This window comes from Hyla sarda, chromosome 5, assembly GCF_029499605.1.
Source record: "Hyla sarda isolate aHylSar1 chromosome 5, aHylSar1.hap1, whole genome shotgun sequence".
NCBI lineage: Eukaryota > Metazoa > Chordata > Amphibia > Anura > Hylidae > Hyla > Hyla sarda.
In genome coordinates this window covers 159,909,386-159,931,538 of record NC_079193.1, presented here as the reverse complement: position 1 = coordinate 159,931,538, position 22,153 = coordinate 159,909,386, and the positions used below count along the sequence as shown (strand labels likewise).

The following is a 22,153-nucleotide window of genomic DNA, read 5'->3' as shown; positions in this document are numbered from 1 at the left end:
TTGCCCATCGGCGGCGGCAGCGGGCGACGATCGGCGGAAGAAGAGGACCGCGACGCAGCTCCCTGGATTCAACGGAAGCCGGTGAGTTACTTAGCAACATCTGGAGGGCTACAGTCTGAGACCACTATAGTGGTCTCTAAACTGTAACCCTCCAGATGTTGCAAAACTACAACTCCCAGCATGCCCAGAGAGCTGTTTAGGCTTGCTGGGAGTTGCAGTTTTGCAACAGCTGGAGGTCTACAGTTTGAGACCACTGCAAAGTGATCTCTATACTGTGCACCTCCAGATCTTGCAAAACTACAACTCCCAGCATGCCCAGACAGCAGTTTGCTGTCTGGGCATGCTGGGAGTTGTAGTTTTGCAACATCTGGAGGTCCACAGTTTGGAGACCACTATGCAGTGGTCTCTAAACTATAGCTCTACAGATGTTGCAAAACTGCAACTCCCAGCAAGCCTAAACAGCAAACAGCTGTCTCTGCATGCTGGGAGTTGTAGTTGCGATCCCTCCAGCTGTTGCATAACTACATCTCCCAGCATGCCTTTTGGCGATCAGTACATGCTGGGAGTTGAAGTTTTGCAACAGCTGGAGGCACACTGGTTGGAAAATACTGAGTTAGGTAACAGAACCTAACTGAAGGTTTTCCAACCAGTGTGCCTCCAGCTGTTGCAAAAGTACAACTCCCAGCATGCACGGTCTGTCAGTACATGCTGGGAGTTGTAGTTTTGAAACAGCTGGAGGTTTGCCCCCCCATGTGAACGTACAGGGTACATTCACACTGGCGGGTTTACAGTAAGTTTTCTGCTTCAAGTTTGGGCTGTGGCAAATTTTTCACCGCAGCGCAAACTCCTAGCGGTAAATTCACTGTAAACCCGCCAGTGTGAATGTACCCTAAAAACACTACACTACACTTACACATAATAAAGAGTAAAACACAACATATACACCCCCTTACACTGTCCCCCTAATAAAAAATAAAAAACGTATTGTACGGCAGTGTTTCCAAAACAGAGCCTCCAGCTGTTGCAAAACAACAACTCCCAGCATTTCCGGACAGCCACTGACTGTCCAGGCATGCTGGGAGTTTAGCAACAGCTGGAGGCACCCTGTTTGGGAATCACTGGCGTAGAATACCCCTATGTCCACCCCTGTGCAATCCCTAATTTAGTCCTCAAATGCGCATGGCGCTCTCTCACTTCAGAGCCCTGTCGTATTTCAAGGAAACAGTTTAGTGCCACATATGGGGTATCTCCGTACTCGGGAGAAATTGCGTTACTAATTTTGGGGGCTTTTTTTCCTTTTACCCCTTATGAAAAATAAAAGTTGGGGTCTACACCAGCCTGTTAGTGTAAAAAAAAATTTTTTTTACATTAACATGCTGGTGTTGTCCTTTACTTTTTATTTTCACGGGAGGTAAAAGGAAAAAAAGACCCCCAAAATTTGTAACGCAATTTCTCCTGAGTACGGAGATACCCCATATGTGGGCGTAAAATGCTCTGCGGACGCACAACAAGGCTCAGGAGTGAGAGCGCACCATGTACATTTGAGGCCTAAATTGGTGATTTGCACAGGGGTGGCTGATTTTACAGCGGTTCTGACATAAGCGCAAAACAATAAATACAGACATGTGACCCCATTTTGGAAACGACACCCCTCACGGAACGTAACAAGGGGTATAGTGAGCCTGAACACCCCACAGGTGTTTGACAAATTTTCATTAAAGTTGGATGGGAAAATGAAAAAAAATATTTTTTTTCACTAAAATGCTGGTGTCACCCTAAATTTTTCATTTTCACAAGGGAAAATAAAAAAAAGCCCCCCAAAATTTGTAACCCAATTTCTTCTGAGTAAGAGCATACCCCATATGTGGATGTAAAGTGCTCTATGGGTGCACTACAATGCTCAGAAGAGAGGGAGCGCCATTGGGATTTTGAAGAGAAAATTTGTCCGGAATTGAAGGCCACTTGTGTTTACAAAGCCCCCATGGTACCAGAACAATGGCCCCCCCCCCCCATATGTGACCCCATTTTGGAAACTACACCCCTCATGTAATGTAATAAGGGGCGCAGTGAGCATTTACGCCCCACAGGTGTCTGACAGATTTTTGGAACAGTGATCCGTGAAAATGAAAAATTTAATTTTCCATTTGCACAGCCCACTGTCCCAAAGATCTGTCAAACGCCAGTTGGGTGTAAATGCTCACTGCACCACTTATTAAATTCTGTGAGGGGGGTAGTTTCCAAAATGGGGTCACATGTGGGGGGGGGGGTCCACTGTTCTGGCACCACGGGGGGCTTTGTAAATGCACATGGCCCCTGACTACCATTCCAAACGAATTCTCTTTCCAAAAGCTCAATGGTGCTCCTCCTCTTCTGAGCATTGTAGTTCGCCCGTAGTGCACTTCAGGTCCACTTATGGGGTACCTCCATACTCAGAGGAGATGGGGTTACAAATTTTGGGGGGTATTTTCTGCTATTAACCCTTGCAAAAATGTGAAATTTGGGGGGAAACACACATTTTAGTGAAAAAAATATATATATTTTTTTACATATGCAAAAGTCGTGAAACCCGTGTGGGGTATTAAGGCTCACTTTATTCCTTGTTACGTTCCTTAAGGGGTCTAGTTTCCAAAATTGTATGCCATGTGTTTTTTTTTTTGCTGTTCTGGCACCATAGGGGCTTCCTAAATGCGACATGCCCCCCGAGCAAAATTTGCTCTCAAAAAGTCAAATATCACTCCTTCTCTTCGGAGCATTGTAGTTCGCCCGTAATGCACTTCATGCCAACTTATGGGGTGCCTCCATACTCAGAAGAGATGGGGTTACAAATTTTGGGGGGAACTTTCTGCTATTAACCCTTGCAAAAATGCGAAATTTGGGGGGAAACACACATTTTAGTGAAAAAAATAATAATTTTTTTACATATGCAAAAGTCGTGAAACACATGTGGGGTATTAAGGCTCACTTTATTCCTTGTTACTTTCCCCAAGGGGTCTAGTTTCCAAAATGGTATGCCATGTGGGCTTTTTTTGCTGTTCTGGCACCATAGGGGCTTCCTAAATGCAACATGCCCCCCAAAAACCATTTCTGAAAAACGTACTCTCCAAAATCCCCTTGTCGCTCCTTCGCTTCTGAGCCCTCTACTGCGCCCGCCGAACACTTTACATAGACATATGAGGTATGTGCTTACTCGAGAGAAATTGGGCTACAAATATAAGTATACATTTTCTCCTTTTACCCCTTGTAAAAATTCAAAAATTGGGTTTACAAGAACATGCGAGTGTAAAAAATAAAGATTGTGAATTTTCTCCTTCCCTTTGCTGCTATTCCTGTGAAACACCTAAAGGGTTAAAACACTTACTGATTGTCATTTTGAATACTTTGGGGGGTGTAGTTTTTATAATGGGGTCATTTGTGGGGTATTTCTAATGGGAAGACCCTTCAAATCCACTTCCAACCTGAACTGGTCTCTGAAAAAAAGCGAGGTTCAAAATTTTGTGAAAAATTGGAAAAGTGCTGCTGAACTTTGAAGCCCTCTGGTGTCTTCCAAAAGTAAAAACTCATCAATTTTATGATGCAAATATAAAGTAGACATATTGGAAATGTGAATAAAATAAAAAAATATTTTGAATATCCATTTTCCTTACAAACAGAGAGCTTCAAATTTAGAAAAATGCTAAATTTTCAAATTTTTCATCAAATTTTGGGATTTTTCACCAAGAAAGGATGCAAGTTACCACAAAATTTAACCACTATGTTAAAGTAGAATATGTCACGAAAAAACAATCTCGGAATCAGATTGATAACTAAAAGCATTCCAGAGTTATTAATGTTTAAAGTGACAGTGGTCAGATGTGCAAAAAACGCTCTGGTCCTAAGGTGTAAAATGGCCTGGTCCTTAAGGGGTTAAGGAAGCATGTTATTTTCTTTGCCCTGTTTTGTATCTACATGTGAGCTCTATTTCTGGCTCTGGTATACTTCCTGTACTGTCTGTTATTAAACATTCTTGTTTGAATTTAAAAAAATTTAATAAAACTCTATGGTTTTGAAAATAGCAACCAATCACAGCTCAGCTTTCATATATTGAGGAGCTCTGGTAGAATAATAGCTAAGCTATGATTGGTTGCTATAGGAAAACCAGACAGTTTTGGTTTCAGGCAAAATCCGGGCCATCTGCATTCTTATTAATAAGGCATCACACAACCCCCCAAAAAGTTGTTTCTGTTCAGAGTATTAATTGGAAAAAAAGAGTTACATAACTCAAGTTTAATTTACTTTAAAAAATAGTCTTTATTCAAATAACAATTTTCCCACTCTGTAAATAGTAATGTAGTAGATATCTAATAACTATGCAATAGCAAGAGAAACAACCTGCACTATAATACTCTGCAGAGTCTCATGAGACTACCCCCTACTACTGTATTTATGTACAATCAATTGTAATTGTCATTGACTTCTCCAGTCTAACAGATGTAACCTTTTAACTACAGTTTGTGCTTTCTAAATATCCGCTCGGAATGAGTGATTGTCTTCTCCTATGTAAGGTACATGAATAAATGTCAAAATGAATCATGAAAATGGATTTCTCTTAGGATACAAAGTTCATTTTTTTTTCTTCCGCAACAGTTAATCAGCCTTAACACCTACACATTCTTCAACAAAGGAATCACCGGCAGGCAAATGTATATGAAATACCAACAGCTACTCTATATATTCCTGTTTACCTTCTCACCAAACCATCTATTGCACTGTTAATGCATTTATAAAGGGATGTGATATATTTCACAGATTTTAGAGTGTAAAGGCAGCCTGAGAATGGGGAAGACTGCAATATACACTGCTCCGAAATATAAAGGGAACACTTAAACAACACAATGTAACTCCAGGTCAATCACATTTCTGTGGAATCACTCTATCCACCCAGGAAGCAACACTGATTGACAATCAATTTCACATGCTGTTGTGCAAATGGAACAGACAACAGGTGGAAATTATAGGCAATTAGCAAGACACCCCCAATAAAGGAGTGGTTCTGCAAGTGGTTTCCACAGGCCACTTCTCAGTTCCTAGGCTTCCTGGCTGATGTTTTGATCACTTTTGAATGCTGGCTGTGCTTTCACTCTAGTGGTAGCATGAGATGGAGTCTATAACCCACACAAATGGCTCAGGTAGTGCAGCTCATCCAGGATGGCACATCAATGCGAGCTGTGGCAAGAAGGTCTGCTGTGTCTGTCAGCATAGTGTCCAGAGCATGGAGTCGCTACCAGGAGACAGGCCAGTACATCAGGAGATGTGGAGGAGGCTCTAGGAGGGCAACAACCCAGCAGCAGAACCTCCAGCAGGCCACAAATATGCATGTGTCCACTCAAACGGTCAGAAACAGAATCCATGAGTGTGGTATGAGGGCCCAACATCCACAGGTGGGGGTTGTGCTCACAGCCCAACACTGTGCAGCACGTTTGGCATTTGCCAGAGAACACCAGATGAAAGCAGGTTCACACTAAGCACATGTGACATACATGACAGAGTTTGGAGACACCATAGAGAATATTCTGCTGCCTGCAACATGCTCCAGCATGACCGGTTTGGTGGTGGGTCAGTAATGGCGTGAGGTGGCATTTCTTTGGGGGGCCGCACAGCCCTCCATGTGCTTGCTAGAGGTAGCCTGACTGTCATTAGGTACCAAGATGAGATCCTCAGACCCATTGTGAGACCATATGCTGGGGCGATTGACGCTGGGTTCCTCCTAATGCAAGACAATGCTAGACCTCATGTGGCTGGAGTGTGTCAGCAGTTCCTGCAAGAGGAAGGCATTGATGCTATGGACTGGCCCGCCCATTCCCCAGACCTGAATCAGATTGAGCACATCTGGGACATTATGTCTCGCTCCATCCACCAACGCCACGTTGCACGTTGTCCAGGAGTTGGCGGATGCTTTAGTCCAGGTCTGGAAGGACATCCCTCAGGAGACCGCGACCTCATCAGGAGCATGCACAAGTATTGTAGGGAGGTCATACGGGCACGAGGAGGCCACACACACTACTGAGACTCATTTTGATTTGCTTTAAGGATATTACATCACAGTTGGATCAGCCTGTAGTGTGGTTTTCCACTTAGATTTTTAGTGAGACTCCTTATCCAGACCTCCACGGGTTGATAAATTTGATTTTCATTGATAATTCTTGTGTGATTTTGTTGTCAGCACATTCAACTATGTAAAGACGAAAGTATTTCATACGATTAGTTCATTCATTCAGATCTAGGATGTGATAACTTAGTGTTCCCTTTATTTTTTCTGAGCAGTGTATATGTTTAACCTTTAAAGACCTTTGTGTTTTAAAGTGAGGCTCTACTTGTATAGTCGGCAGCAGTAAAATCTAGAAAAAGAAAGGACAGACAGGGTACTCCACAGTGCAGATATCCTGAGGTCAGTGAATGAAGAGTAAAAGAGCGCCGTACAGATGCCAGTTGAGGCTCAAAATACCTTCAAGGATTCAGATTACATTTTTTTACTATGCATTTTAGTACTGGACCAGTGCATTTATCAGGCATGATATAGTTATGACAAAAATTGGGGCATATACAAAGTAGAACAGGAAGAGTAAATTACTTCATAGGGCAGGGTCAAAGTACTACAGAGAAAAAATACATAAAATGACATGTGATAATTAAAGGGATACTCCTATGGAAACATTTTTTTTTTAAATTATTATTAACTGGTGCCAGAAAGTTAAACAGATTTGCAAATTACTTCTATTAAAAATCTTAATCTTTCCAGTACTTATTAGCTGCTGAATACTACAGAGGAATTTCTTTTCTTTTTGGAACACAGAGCTCTCTGCTAACATCACGAGCACAGTGCTCTCTGCTGACATCTCTGTCCATTTTAGGAACTGTCCAGATACTTTCATACCTCCGTATGAAAGTATCCACTAATATCCACGGAACACTTTGCTCCCTGTTTTAACATTAGGTGTACATGATACAGTTCTTTGTCTTCCACCTTTTAGGCTCTGGCATCCTTTCTATCCACTATATGCCATCAGTTCTGAGCCACACCATGCGCCTTATATGCCAGGTTTGCACCCCCATTTAAACTATATATTCTGCATACATTTGTATTAATCTTTTTAGTGACTTTTATCTTATCTTTCCAGCCTCGGGTAGTTATTAAGCCACGTACGCACTTTATCTCTCGCTGCCAATCTCTCTATCACCTCCAGGTATGCTATAAATATATCACATACAATATAAGTCCCATCCAGCGCTCTTTGTTTTTATTTCACGTATAATTTACAAATCTGTTTAACTTTCTGGCATCAGTTGATTTAGAAAAAAAAAAAAAGTTTTCCACCGGAGTACCCCTTTAAGGAAAGTTCCCCTTCATTGGCTTTGAACCTTGGACTTAGCTTATTTTTTTTTTTTTGGGCATTTTCATTTTTTCCTTTATTTGGTGAAGAGGAAATTTTTTTCCCAGTTTTACATGAGCGCCTTCAACAATCTTGTGTAAAGACCTGTCTATTTATATCTATGCATAATAGTGTATAGCTGTAAATAGACCCTGGGTATAAAGGAGTCAATAATCTAATCCGTCTTTGTATAACACATAAATCATATTACCAGTGAAAGTTTTTTGAACTGAAATGGTATTAAGACCATTGGATGTTCACATGTTATTGAGAATTACATATTCATGGGTTGTAAGCTGTCCGGGTTATTCATAGAAGTGATAACAAGAGTAAACTAGAACTATAAAAAGATCTGTAAACAGCAGCTAGCCTGTAGGTAGCCACAATAGAGGCTATTATCTAGTAGTTTGGAGTAGCCGTATCAGTCCAGTGATGCAGACGCAGAATCATAGAATGTTGCAGAATCTTGTAACACCTTTTTTTATTGGACTAACAGTATCTTGTAAAGACAATCTTTTGGGATAAAGGAAGGACTCCCAAAAGCTTGTCTTTACAAAACACTGTTAGGGTGGGTTCACACCACGATTTTGCTATACGGTTTCAGCATACAGTTTCATGAAAAAAAAAAAGTATGCAACCCTACAGAAAACCGTGCCCATAGACTTCTCATTCAAAACTGTATGCACCATAATGTATACGGTTGTCTCCGTTTTTCAAACCATACGTTTTTTTCCTTTTTTTTTCCAGACAGAAGACCGTGGCCTACCACGTTTTTTGGTCTGGGTGAAAAACTGTATTAAACTGTACAAGTTTTTTTATTTTTTTTTAATATGGGAGTCAATGTGAACTTTACAGGACCATATGTGCGTACGGTTCCATACGGTTTTCACCATACGGTTCCATACGGTTTTTGACTTTGCACAGTTTTTTCTCTTGGAATTTCAATAAAACAAGTGAAACTTTATTCATAATGGAGTGAAAAGTTAAAAACGTATACAGTTTTTTCTTAAAAAAAAGGATGCAACCGGACATCATTTTTCTAAACCGTATTCGGTTTTCAACCATATACAGATAAAAGTTTGTACACACGTTTTGATACAGTTTAGTCCGGTTTTGAGGAATCCGCTTTTTTAATCAAAAACCTGATACAGGATCTGTATTGCAAAAACGTGGTGTGAACCCAGCCTTAGTCTAATAAAAAAGGTGTTACAAGATTCTGCAACATTCTACAATTTTGCATATATATACTGTTAGCCCTAAGTATCTAAAATGAATGTATATATGACACATAGTTTGCCTGAAGAATTAAGACCTAAGCAAAGCAGTCTCATAAAAGAAATTGTTATCTGTAATTCCCACATGAAGACATTAGTAATCAACTGTCTATCAATCCAGTAGGCTACATTGTGTCTATTTTCCAAATTAGCTGCTTCCTCTGTGTGACACTTTTTTATCCGCTTTGCTTCAGTTCACCCTTTTACCAAACATCCTTGTATGGCAAGAAATTACAAGAACATTTTATTGTAAATTATAGTAATTACGATTTGATTTTAACACTTGCTAATTTAATAAATAAGAGGGTTGGCAACAATTGAAGAGCTAAACATATACACTGAGACAACACATGCTGTAGAGAATAGTTCTTATAAATGTACAGTGACCCCCCGACCTACAATGGCCCCGACATATGATAATTTCAACATACCATGGCCTCTCAGAGACCATCGCATGTTGAAGGCAGCATCAACATACGATGCTTTTTTATGTCGGGGCCATCGCATAAACGGCTATCCGGCAGCGCAGACTGCTTCAGCTGCCACCGGATAGCCATTTACAGTGCCCCGTGTGGTCCGGTGACGATCACTTACCTGTCCTCGGGGCTCCGGCACGTCCTCTTTGGGATCCCCTGCATCGTCGACACTCTCCATCGTCATCATCACGTCGCTGCGCACGCCGTCCCGTCATCCAATAGGAGCGGCGTGCGTAGTGACATGATGGCGACGGAGAGCGGCGACGGAAAGCGAGGATGCCGGGGAAACAAAGGCCTTGCCGGAGCGTCGGGGACACCCGGGGACACGGCGACAGCGCTGGAAGGCGACATCCAGGGCAGCGGTGATGAGCGGTGACAGTCCGGAGTGGCAGGGACAGGTGAGTACAACTTCCTATGCCAGTGGTCTTCAACCTGCGGACCTCCAGATGTTGCAAAACTACAACACCCAGCATGCCTGGACAGCCAACGGCTGTCCGGGCATGCTGGGTGTTGTAGTTTTGCAACATCTGGAGGTCCGCAGGTTGTAGACCACTGTCCTATACTTTACATTGCACGGATCCCTCAACATACGATGGTTTCAACAAGCGATGGTTCATTTGGAACGGATTACCATCGTATGTTGAGGGACCACTGTATTTAATAGGTCTTCCCTTATAGGTAGACCTTCTGCTAATGGTTCCTGATCTGTTTAGACATCCTGTTATCTGAGAGTCTGTATTATTTTCTTCAAAATGTTACCATGCTGGGAAGTGGCCATAAGGAAAATGAACATTGATTAGGAATTCCCAATCAACAACTAAGGGTGTAGGGTCCGCCCCGTGTAAAAGTTGTTGGAAGACTGAACCCCAGTAGCATTGCCTAACTGAAAGGCATGGCTGTCTGTAAAAGTTTCAGTACTCTACTTTATAAATGACTTCAATGGAGAATGCTCAAAAAGAACAACAGTGCTGTACAAAGGATGTGCCATGTCAGAGCCATGTCATTTGGAAGCTCACACTGAAATCAATGGGAGCTTGAAGAAGAAAAAAAAACACGTGAAAAACCACATCAAAATAATTGCTGAAATCAGAGGTGGGTTTTGGAGCTGATTTTAAGAAGCTTCTTTTAAAGGGGTACTCCGCCCCTAGACATCTTATCCCCTATGCAAAGGATAGGGGATAAGATGTCAGATCGCCGCAGTCCCGCTGCTGGGGAGCCCTGGGATCCCCGCTGCAGCACCGCGCTCTCATTACAGCACAGAGCGAGTTCACTCTGTGCTTAATGACGGGCGATACGGGGGACGGAGCAGCGTGATGTCATGGCTCCGCCCCTCGTGACATCACGGCCCGTCCCCTTAATGTAAGTCTATGGGAGGGGGCGTGACGACCCCCTCCCATAGACTTGTATTGAAAGGGGCGGGACGTGATGTCACGAGGGCGGAGTCGTGACATAACGATGCTCCGGCCCCTGTACTGCCCATCATTACGTGCAGAGCGAACTCGCTCTGTGCTGTAATGAGAGCGCGGTGCCGCGTGCATGATCCCGGGGCTCCCCAGCAGCGGGACTGCGGCGATCTGACATCTTATCCCCTATCCTTTGGATAGGGGATAAGATATCTAGGGGCGGAGTACCCCTTTAACCATGTGAATAACCCAAAACCGAAGAAGTCTACTAGACTAAAGATTAAACCTGATTTCCCACCTGTAGAAAGCTACTGACTAAATCCATAACACTTCTGAGACTCTCACTTATTCCTATACCTGCCTCCTCTGTGATGCAGCCAACAATCTCCATAAGAACAAGCTCAGGGGGTTAGGTATACAAGAAGCATATGCTTAGTGCACTGGGTACACACAGTAATCCCTGGGTCAGTGCCACTCTTGAAACATTGCCAGGAGTAACTGCGCAAATAAGGTTTGCAGCATCTGAACAACATACCCACTTTAGTGTAAATGTGACTGATTCTACCTATACACATAAACTACTAAAATGTCATCGCCCTAAGAGAAACACTATAGAACTTGCATTTTTTCATTTTTCTTATATGTTCAATTCAGTGATGAGCGGCATTGCCCATATTCAAATTCGCGATATTTTGCGAATATATAGACGCATATTCATCCTATATTTGCGAATTTCACATATTCATTATATTCGCATACGCGAATATTCGCGTATTCGCATATGTGAATATTGGCATATTTGCGTATTCGAGGAAGAACACAGTGAGGGGGTGGTCAACTTTACTATTGGTTGCTAGGGATATTGTTGATAACCTCTGACAAGCGTATTTGCCTCATTCTAATTGGCCCACAAGTGAAAAGAAGGAATTTGCGCATAAGCGTGAAAAAGTGAATATTTGTCATTTTAAATATATAGCGAATATATTCGCGAATTCGCGATATTCGCAATAAAGATTCGAAATGCCAATATTCGCGCCCAACACTAAATGTTCATTAACCAAGTTTTTGGAGATTTTCAGAGCATTTATAGTAGGTGGAAAGTGCCTGAAATTCTAGCTGCACATATGTAACAATTTGTTTTTGTTTTGTTGGTCCAGTGCATCTAAACTAGAAAACTGAAGCAACCTTGCAAATAGTCGTAATAATAAAACAACCTGTGTCTTTATGTATACAGCTTCTATGCAGACTTATTTGTTGTTATTCTTACACATAACAAAGAAACCATGTGTACTCTCATCTAATAGGTTAACAACAAGAGGGGCGGGGTGTAGCAATATGTATAAATATCTGGTTATAAAGGTACATAGCCTTTAAAATACATGTTACAACGTTAGAGCATTTGAAAGTCATAGTAAAGAAGGCATTAATTTCATTATATGTGAGTATGCAGCTCTTGAAATAAGATGAGTACTTGGGGTCCTAAGTTTCGAGTACTACTTTTAAGGGAGAATGTGCATACTGTGCCTACATAGTTTTAAATTAAGCATGTGAATTATACCCAAAGCATTGCAATATGCAGAATTATAACTAAAGTAAATGAAGTCAGTGAAACATTTGACTTGAGGTTACATCTATTTTAAAGGACTCCAAAGATCGGCAAATATATAGGCTTGTAAAACCCACAATTTGATCTAAAAACAGTAAACAATATTTTACCTTTGTATATACTCTACATTAGTGATTTCCAACCTTATCACCAGGGGGAGGGAACATCTGACACATTCCTATTCCAAAACACCTCTGTTCCTATACCTATCCTAGGGGGCATTCATATGGCCGTCTGTCCCCATTTTTTTTTATCCTCGTTTCGGTTCCGTTCTTACAGGCTGTAAATGGATTAAAAATGGTTTTAAAAAAAAAAATCTTATTCATGTCAATGGGATTTTTTTTATAATCCATTCACATCCATTTGTACCCGTCTGCTCTCATTTCCATTTTTTTGACGGCAAAAAAAACGGCACATGCAGTATTTTTTCTTCCGTCAAAAAAAACGGATGTAAAAACAGATACAGTGAATTTAACATTGAAGTCTATGGAAAACGGATGAGCCTTTAATGTCATCCGTTTGTCAGTTTTTTCAGTCCGTTTTTTGATCCGGTTTTACTTCTGAGCATTCTCAGAACAAAAAGTTTTTTTTTCCCGTTTATTGACTAACCAATAACGGATCCAAAAGCATAACATCCATTTGCATCCGTTATTGTCCTTTTTTTAAAGTCCATTTTTATTTTTGATGGAAGAAGAACGGGACGGGTCTAGACGACCGTGTGAACCATATAGTAGGGTAAAGCATTTGACAATTGTAGTCTAGCTTTATGTAGTGTCTACAATGTTTTGACAAGTTTCGTCTACTGTAAAACTACTGTGTTCAGTGAGGGGGGCTACTGACAAGGTTCCAGGCAGGAGAGAGTCGCAGGGTCAGGTTATAGTAAATACTGGTTGGCAAATAATGCTCTACATAATCAAGTAATCTTGTAACAGTTAACAAACATTTTAATTACAAAAAATGTAGATCCTGTATGGTTTAAAGACTAAACAGAGTATACATTTGTGAATTCCACTATCGATTTGCATTTAAAGGTCTTTAGCTAGAACATCAGAATGATTTAAAATGTTAATAGTAAATAAAACAATGCCCCTTATGATACACATAATAAATTGTTCTAGGTTAAATATTGTAGTATTAAGTCAACTGTGAACATTCATATAGTTATAAAAAATGATTATATTCAATCAACACCATTGTAGTCATTTCTGCATCATTTAAACAACCAACTTTGTCTCTGAATTGTCTCTGTGAACCAGAAGTCCCGTACAGTAAAGTGCAATGATATATTTTCTGCAATTCTACAATCACTGCTTCAGTTAACCCTTTAGTTTGAGATATAGTGTGCGTATTTAAAGGTCTACATTCAAAAATTGTATGTTCATACATTCACTTGAAAACACAACCAACAAAATTGATTATACCTGTCATTTTTTTCCCAACCTACTATCTAAAGGGAATTAAGTTACATGTTGTAGGTAATACATAACTGACCAAGAACGGAAGTTTTCCACAGCACATTACACGAAGTATATCTACTGTATAAACTGGAATGCCACTTAAAGTGCAATGTTGCTATTTTCTGCTTGTCCTTCTTTGTTCCATACCATTAGGCAAGAAACCTGCTATAATAGGCACTGGCCAGATGAGGGCAGCAACACTCCAGACAATGATAACAAGAGTCATGAAACAAGCCACCAAAGTAGATTCAATGGGCTTCCGATTCATTCTCCAGCCCTGTTCCCCTCTTAGCTCTTCCAAACTAAAATCCAGGCAGCAGAAATTCAGGGATTCCCCTTGTAAAGAATTACGAGGGTCTGTTGAGGACGATGAAAGAAAAGAGAAAGTAGATGATGAAGAAGAAGATGCATGTTGATGCCTAAGGTGTCCACTCCTTCTGTTTCTAGACCATCCACACCCTATACACAGACGAAATTCCTGTTGGGCCCCAGAAACCCCAAGATGCTCAATGATAACTGGGGAGACAACACGATTGTAGGCAGCTGAGAAGAAGGCTCTACCATGATTGTTGGTAGAAAAGAGCAACAGGTCACACTGGAAGCCCAGCTGGCGACCCCAGCGGACTAGAAGGGACGTGAGCATCAGCCTGTGCACACTGATGTTACAGTGAGATGACACCTGCTGAGAACTGGAGGCATGTACATGAGGAGACACTATCAAAGTCTCTCTGCTGTTATCCCATGTGCTGCTAGAAGAGGATACAGGAGGAGGAGAGGAAGAGGATAGACTCTTGGCATGTCCTGCTTGGGTAGCCTTTAGTTCTCGGACACTCTCAACAGTGGTGCTCTTCTCAGTTTGCAGATTAAAGCCCAGGTTGGCCAAGGATCTGCTAGAGGAGTTAATAGGGAGTAAGAAGACATCCTCTTCAGTGTGACCCTGTTGATTCCATCCTAGGGTTGGAGGCTGTATGCAGATAGCCAGCAAAGCCACAAGCCCCTGGAGCAGGCTGCTTGGAGGGCAGAGGCGCAGCACCCTCATTGCACAGTGTTATAGGGGAGGCTGCATGGTTTGCTGAAAGGAGACACTGCTTGCACAAAGACTGAAACTCACACAGGCGTGGAAAAGGATGCTAGTAACTGCGCTCCACACTGCCTCCAAGTCATCCTCCCTCTGCTTTTATTCCTCCTCCTCCTCCTTCTCTCAGCTTTTGATTTAGATGATTAGAAAATTGTGAGATGCGGCTATCCATACCTTTCATTTCCAAAAGACTAGGGGGCGGGAGATATTCCTTAATATAATGCAACCTGTAGACTTGGGAATAGTAGGAAGGTATTGTCCCTGACTTTGTAAAAAGGAAAAGAAATCAGCATGAGGGGGCTTACCTTTTGTCTGTATTCATATACTGAATCAATTGCAGCGTGTAGAGCCTTCTAGAAAAAAAAAATCTTTATTATGAGATTTAAACTTGAATAAAATAGTGGAAAAATAATATACATTGCCTTGTACTATATAGGTACTTTTAGTGACACATTCTCTTGTCAGACATGAGAAATGTTTCTTCCTAATAAAACATCTAAATTAGTTCTAATATATACAAAGTATATAAAATACAGGCATTAGCTGCTTGGTTTATTTTAGTTCTACAAGGGCCAAGTTAAAGTATAAGGCAAAAGTTTGCATACATGGGGTATCTGAAACACTGGGACACCCCCCATCCCCCACACACACACAATCTCCAAGAGGGGGTCCAGGGTCTCCATCTGGGGCAGAAGTTACTTGTATACAATGCCACTCTGTTCAGTGTCTTACAACTGCCTTAGGTAACCAAGCACTGTGCTTGGCTATATCTGGATATCCCATAGACAATATAATGACAGTGAGCATGAGTGACCACCGCTCCATTACGACAAGACACTCAGAGTCTCCTCTTCTTTTCCCTCTTAGCCCTGTGTTTAAAACATCCAAGTCTATCCCTTTATCTTAGCCAAGATCATCCCAGTTATGTAGCATGTATACAGCCCTACTCATACAGTGCATGTCCCAATCTAGCCTGAGCATATGGAGTTAATGTCACCAGGATTACAAGAGTAATATTTATATAGCATAATAAAACATTTTTGAGTAAGGATCCACCAAAATATCCCATGAAGGATTGATCAAGCATGCGCACTTGATCAAGCATGCACATTAAAAAGCAGGGGCTAGCTGCTATGTCTTCTTTTGCATCCCCTTGGCACTGTTATCAACCCAAGTCACTATGTATATATATATATATATATATATATATATACATATATATATATATATATCGGATGCCTTATCAACACAGAACAGCAGGAAGGGCAAACATTTAAGAGTCCAGTAAGTGTAGTCTGGACTCTCCCCAGAAGCCAGCAAGGTGGCTGTGTGGGAGAGGCAGGGGTCCTTGCAAGGAGGATACAGCCAGGCGTTATGAGTGACCCACAACATGGAAGTGGACTGTGACAACTTGAGGTAACACAGGTGAAGTGTTCATTCTCCAGTAAGAGACAGACAAGGAGTCTGAGAACAAAAGGCAAGAGGCCACAAATGCTGTGTGTGAACAGTAAGTAAAAGGTTACAGGACGCATGTTTTAACTGGCAGGGCATGCTGTATTGTGCAGTCAGTGCCTAGATGGCCTAGGATTTTGTTTGTTCCTGTGTTATGTTTTTGTTTATTCTGCAACCTATATAATAAAGCTGGCGAGGAGCCAGACTTGCATAAAGAATTGTTGTTTGCCTGCTGAATGAAGTAGAAACGTGTCTTGAGGCTGTGTTAAGAACGATCCCAGAGCTAACCCCAGAGTGAAATCCCTACAATATATATATATATATTTATATCTATATCTCCTGGTAAGTGTGTCGGTTCAGCCTACAAGTTACGTCCCTCCTGTAACCTATGCCCCCCTGCAAGCCTCGTCCCGTTCTCTTTTTTTTCAGCTCAAGGCCAAAAAGACCATTTTCGGCTGATACACAGATCCTTCAAACATAATGGCCCTGATTTACTAAAATTCGAGTGTTCTTTCTGGAGTGTTTTAGATTTCACTCCTCTTTTTCTGAGAGCTGATTTAATAATGTGTCGCACGTGTCGGTTCATTTTCTGTCACATTTTTTTTTTGTGTCAAATCATCAATAGCATGTGCCAAACCAGACAAGGAAAATACAAGATTTAACGGGAATTAAGCATCAAAATAGAACTTAGACCATCTAATATAGGAATTTAACCCCCCCCCCCCCCCAACAAAAAGATTATTTCTAACATAAATAAATACAAATAATTAATAAAACATATTTAAGATATATGAATATAGTTTTTTTTTATATATATATATATATATATATTGAATCCAGGAATAGTCTGGATATCGTGGTCATACAACCTCCCGACTACTCTATTCTCAACAGTATTTCCTTAACGGGGACCTTCACATACACTGTATAATACTGTATATGATCCTAGCACTACAGGACCTATATCAAAGAATATATATACATCCCGCGATAACTTAGCCTACGATCTGTCATTTGGTCAGATCACATGCTCTAGTCTTGGATCTATGATTGGCCGTTTCCCTACATAAATAGCTGCCGCTCACCTCCTGTGATTTTGCCACGGAAAACGTCGGGAGACAGGGGTCTGTATTTTCTGTGTCCACTTGGTAGTTATGTTTTTTGCACATTTTGCTAATACTTAACTCCTTGCTTCCGCTACAATACTCTCTCCTTGTGCCACCTTCACACACATCTATTATATACTGCATGTATACTCTCTTTGGTATTTATTTGGGTGCCTTGCTGAGTTACCCTAATTTACTTTATGTATGGTATTGTGGGCTGTCTTAAGTGGTTCAGTTTATTTAATTCCTACACTTTATTGCACTGCTGAAGAATTTGGAGTTTTTCCAGTTCCCCTTCTTTTTGTCTCTATATCATGGAGTTGTATCTCCGTTTTTTTAACCATATGTATTTTATATAATTTTAGACGTATGTCATTTTTTGCATTTGTGTATCAATAAAGCTTATTATACTTATGGTATTACTTGGTCCATGTACGCATCTTTTTGTGTATTCATTTAATTATGGAGCACGCCTGCTTATTCAGCAGCGCAATATTTTAATACCAAATAAGGTCACCCTATGTAGTACAAAAATAAGAAAAAGTTAAAATAAAAAATAATAAATACTAAACAATAAGAAAAAAATATAACGAAGAAAAGAAAAAAGAAAATTCCAAGATTATATCACCCTCTAACCCTCACATAACCGTGTCCATCATATTGCGGTTATAAAATGTGATAGACAAAATATAAAGATATGAAAAAAATCTATTTATTAGATCCACAAGTTATACAGCATGTTTGTCCTCTAATATATTTATTGATAATAAATATCCGATATTAATAGAAACAAGTTATTAATATAAATGATCGAGCAGATGAGATATTCCTCCCTCTTTTCACATTTCTATAATTTACCTGTAAAAAAAATATCAGTAAAACAAAATTTCATTAACCCCTTAAGGACCAAGGGTTTTTCCGTTTTTGCACTTTTGTTTTTTCCTCCTTACCTTAAAAAAATCATAACTCTTTCAATTTTGCACCTAAAAATCCATATTATGGCTTATTTTTGCACCACCAATTCTACTTTGTAATGACATCCGTCATTTTACCGAAAAATCTACAGCGAAATGGGAAAAAAAAAAACATTGTGAGACAAAATTGAAAAAAAAAACCCCATTTTTTAACTTTTGGGGGCTTCTGTTTCTACACCCTACAATTTTCGGCAAAAATGAAACCTTCTCTTTATTCAGCACGTCCATACGATTACAATGATACCCTACTTTTATATAACTACATGCAGGAAAATGCATACGTTTAAAATTGTAATTTTCTGACCCCTATAACTTTTTTATTTTTCCACGCATGGGGTGGTATAAGGGTTAATCAGCAGTAGGATCCACCTTTTTTGGGATTGAAAAAATTGTCCCACACTGGAGGGGAGGGAACTACATTGCTCAGCTATCCAGAGCGGAGTCCAGATGGATATTCAATCTGGACACTTTAATTCCCCATGGTTTGAATGCTGAATTAGAAGTCTTTTGATTTTAATAGAGAAATTCAGTCCTCAATTGTACAAATGAATAAAAACAGACACTAAAAAGAAAGAAAAAACTAAGGTTAAAACAAGGAAAAAATCAACAAACACCCCCCAAGAAGAGAATTAATACCTGTAGATACATGTGGTGACATACCTGTAGAGAATTAACACCTGTACACCTGTAGGTACCTTTAGTGACATCACCTTTGACCGCCAGGAACACATGGGCGGACTAGTCGTCAGGGTTTGGAATGGTAGAGACGCCACCAGCCGGAGCAGTCTCCCGCCACCCCCTGCACTCCATCAAGCTGTACCGGACTCCCCTTTCAGGACTCCAGAGGAACTACAAGTATCAGGTATCAGTCAAACAAAGTACCGTAATCATACTGTGACCATATAGGTATATTGGTATCACTATAATAACAATATACTACTGCTCACAGCGCACATCATCGCTTTATTCATTTATTACTTTTAAATCCATCTACCCATCTTTTATTATGTATTTTTTTTATTATTATGCAAGTGAATCTATGTATATGTGTATATATATGAGCAAGTAAATCTATGTATGTGTGTATATATCTGTGAGTGATTGTACCTGTATGTCTGATGTTCCTGTTGGCTATACCTTTTAGTGTATATTCCATGTTATATGTGTGTCTGTGTATTTATGTTTCTATATGTATATTTGTACCTGTATGTATGTGTCAGTGTCTCTATGTATGTGTGTATATTACCTATGTACTGTATGTGCCTTTATGTTATGTGCTTGTATTTATTGTATGAAGCACATTATTAGGGAATTATTGGAGGAATGTAAGCACAGTATATAGGGAATTTATGGAAGCACAGTATTTATTTCATTATATTGGAACATTATATTTTTATGTATGCTGGCACTGTGTATAGATCCTTAGGGTGCATTCACATGTGCTTGTTTTTGCTGCAGTTCTTCTGCAGATTTTGCTGCTGCAGATTTTGCTTCCCATTGACAATGGGAAGAGAAATCTGATAAAGCAAATCTGCAGCAGACCTGCAGCAGAAAATACGCACGTGTGAATGCACCCTTAGTGGTGGCACAGTATATAGTTCATTAATGATGGCACAGTATATAGGGAATTAATAGATGAATGGTGGCACAGTATATAGTTCATTAAGGGGGGTACAGTATATAATTAAAGGGAAACTGACAGGCTGTTTACTCGCACTAAACCCAATACACTAGGTTACAGTGCATGTATACAAAAATTGGTCTTCCCGTTTTCTAGGTATTGCCCCACATTGCTAGTATGCGAAGTCAGTCTTGCAATGTAGGTGGAGCTTCCCTGCCTCCATCCTGTATGCTGTGCTATGCCTGGCCGTCTTTGTATAATTCGTTTTTTTCCAGCTCTTGTATATTGTAGAATGTAAGCATATATTTGTGTGGTGTCTATCTCTTCAGTGTAAGAACCAGGGCTGTGTGGAGATTCCTGCATAAGGTGGGTGCTGGGTGATGGGTGCTGGGCACAGTGCACGTTCTGTTATATAGAGCTCAGATGGGGGCATATAGAGGGAGATTTATTAAAACCTTTGCAGAGGAAAAGCCCTCAGCAAAACAATCTGATTGGTTGCTATGGGCAACTGCACCGCTCTTTCTCTGCACAGGTTTTGATAAATCTCCTCTATAAAACAGTATATTATAGAGCAGCTGTCACATGTTTTCTGTAAATAAGACTGGTAGCACAGCCAAAGTATATATAAACATGGCAGACCTTCATAGAAACTCGATTTTACAAAAACACCAACTTTTATGGGGATTGGAATGTCAAGGAGGCCTGGCCGGAGGTCCACTGTGTCCCTGGGCCACAGTCCATTAAGTCTGGCAGACGTTTTTTAAATTATGAAAAGTGCCCTCTTTTTTACTTGAGCCCCTGCCCTTCAAAATGTCTGTGCACGTCCCTGGGTGGGAGAGAGATCAATCTGCAATTAATGCAACAGCTGTAGGCACCCTGATTGAAAACCACAGGTATTTTGAATGGATGCAACTAATTTATGTTTCAATGGGTAGGGTGGCTGATGTGTGGGAGGGAGAAAAATGGAATTATGGGATTTGTAGGCAAAAAGAGAAAAGTCAAACAGGAAATACCAGTTCACAAAAAGCTAGCCACAGTGTTATGGTAATCTCACAACACAGCCATTTAGCCCCAAGACAAGCGCAGATCCTTCCTAAGCATGTCCATTACTGTCTGCCAGGTACCTACTAAAATCACCTTATGGTGGATAACCCCTTTAACCAGTGGCGTACCAAGGGGGGGTGCCACTGTCAAGGGGGTTCCAGGGGCGGACTGACCCGCCGCCGCAACTACTGAGGATCTAGGACACTCGTCCCAGATCCCCAGCAGACAACGCTACATTCTCCTGTATGCGCGATACACGCACATACAGGAGAGGGCGTCCCCTCTGTGTGAGCCGCATCTGAAGCTCACACCGAGGAGACGTGACCTCCGCCCCCACGCAGCAAGCAGTACAGGCGCCGGTGACATCACTCATCCGGCGCCTGTACTGTGGAGGGGAGAAGATGCGGCCCCTGCTGCTGAGGAGATCGCAGCGTTGGATATCAGGTGAGTATCCTTTTTTTATTTTATTAATACTGCCTATACCTATGGGGAAGGGGGGGGGTGCTCTGTATATACATATGGGGTAGGGGGGTGCTCTGTATATACCTATGGGGAAGGGGGGGTGCTCTGTATATACCTATGGGGAAGGGAGGGAGTGGGGGGGTGCTCTGTATATACCTATGGGAAAGGGAGGGAGTGGGAGGGTGCTCCGTATACACCTATGGGAAAGGGAGGGAGAGGGGGGGTGCTCTGTATATACCTATGGGAGAGGGGGGTGCTCTGTATATACCTATGGGAAAGGGAGGGAGAGCGGGGGTGCTCTGTATATACCTATGGGAATGGGAGGGAGAGGGGGGGTGCTCTGTATATACCTATGGGAAAGGGAGGGAGAGGGGTGTGTGTGCTCTGTATATACCTATGGGAAAGGGAGGGAGAGGGGGGTGCTCTGTAAATACCTATGGGAAAGGGAGGGAGAGGGTGGGTGCTCTGTATATACCTATGGGAAAGGGAGGGAGTGAGGGGGTGTGTGCTCTGTATATACCTATGGGAAAGGGAGGGAGAGGGGGGGTGCTCTGTATATACCTATGGGAAAGGGAGGGAGAGGGGGGGTGCTCTGTATATACCTATGGAAAAGGGAGGGAGTGAGGGTGTGTGTGCTCTGTATATACCTATGGGAAAAGGAGGGAGAGGGGGGGTGCTCTGTATATACCTATGGGAGAGGGGGGTGCTCTGTATATACCTATGGGAAAGGGAGGGAGAGGGGGGGTGCTCTGTATATACCTATGGGAAAGGGAGGGAGAGGGTGTGTGTGCTCT

General features: G+C 41.3%; 1 protein-coding gene across 1 annotated transcript; it reads right to left on the bottom strand.

Moving 5' to 3' along the window:
• Nucleotides 1-13,428: 13,428 nt before the first annotated feature.
• TMEM158 (transmembrane protein 158) lies at nt 13,429-15,773 on the bottom strand. Its single transcript, XM_056520572.1, has one exon. It carries the CDS (start codon nt 14,659-14,661, stop codon nt 13,738-13,740), a length of 924 nt encoding a protein of 307 aa, XP_056376547.1. The 5' UTR covers nt 14,662-15,773; the 3' UTR covers nt 13,429-13,737.
• Nucleotides 15,774-22,153: the final 6,380 nt, after the last annotated feature.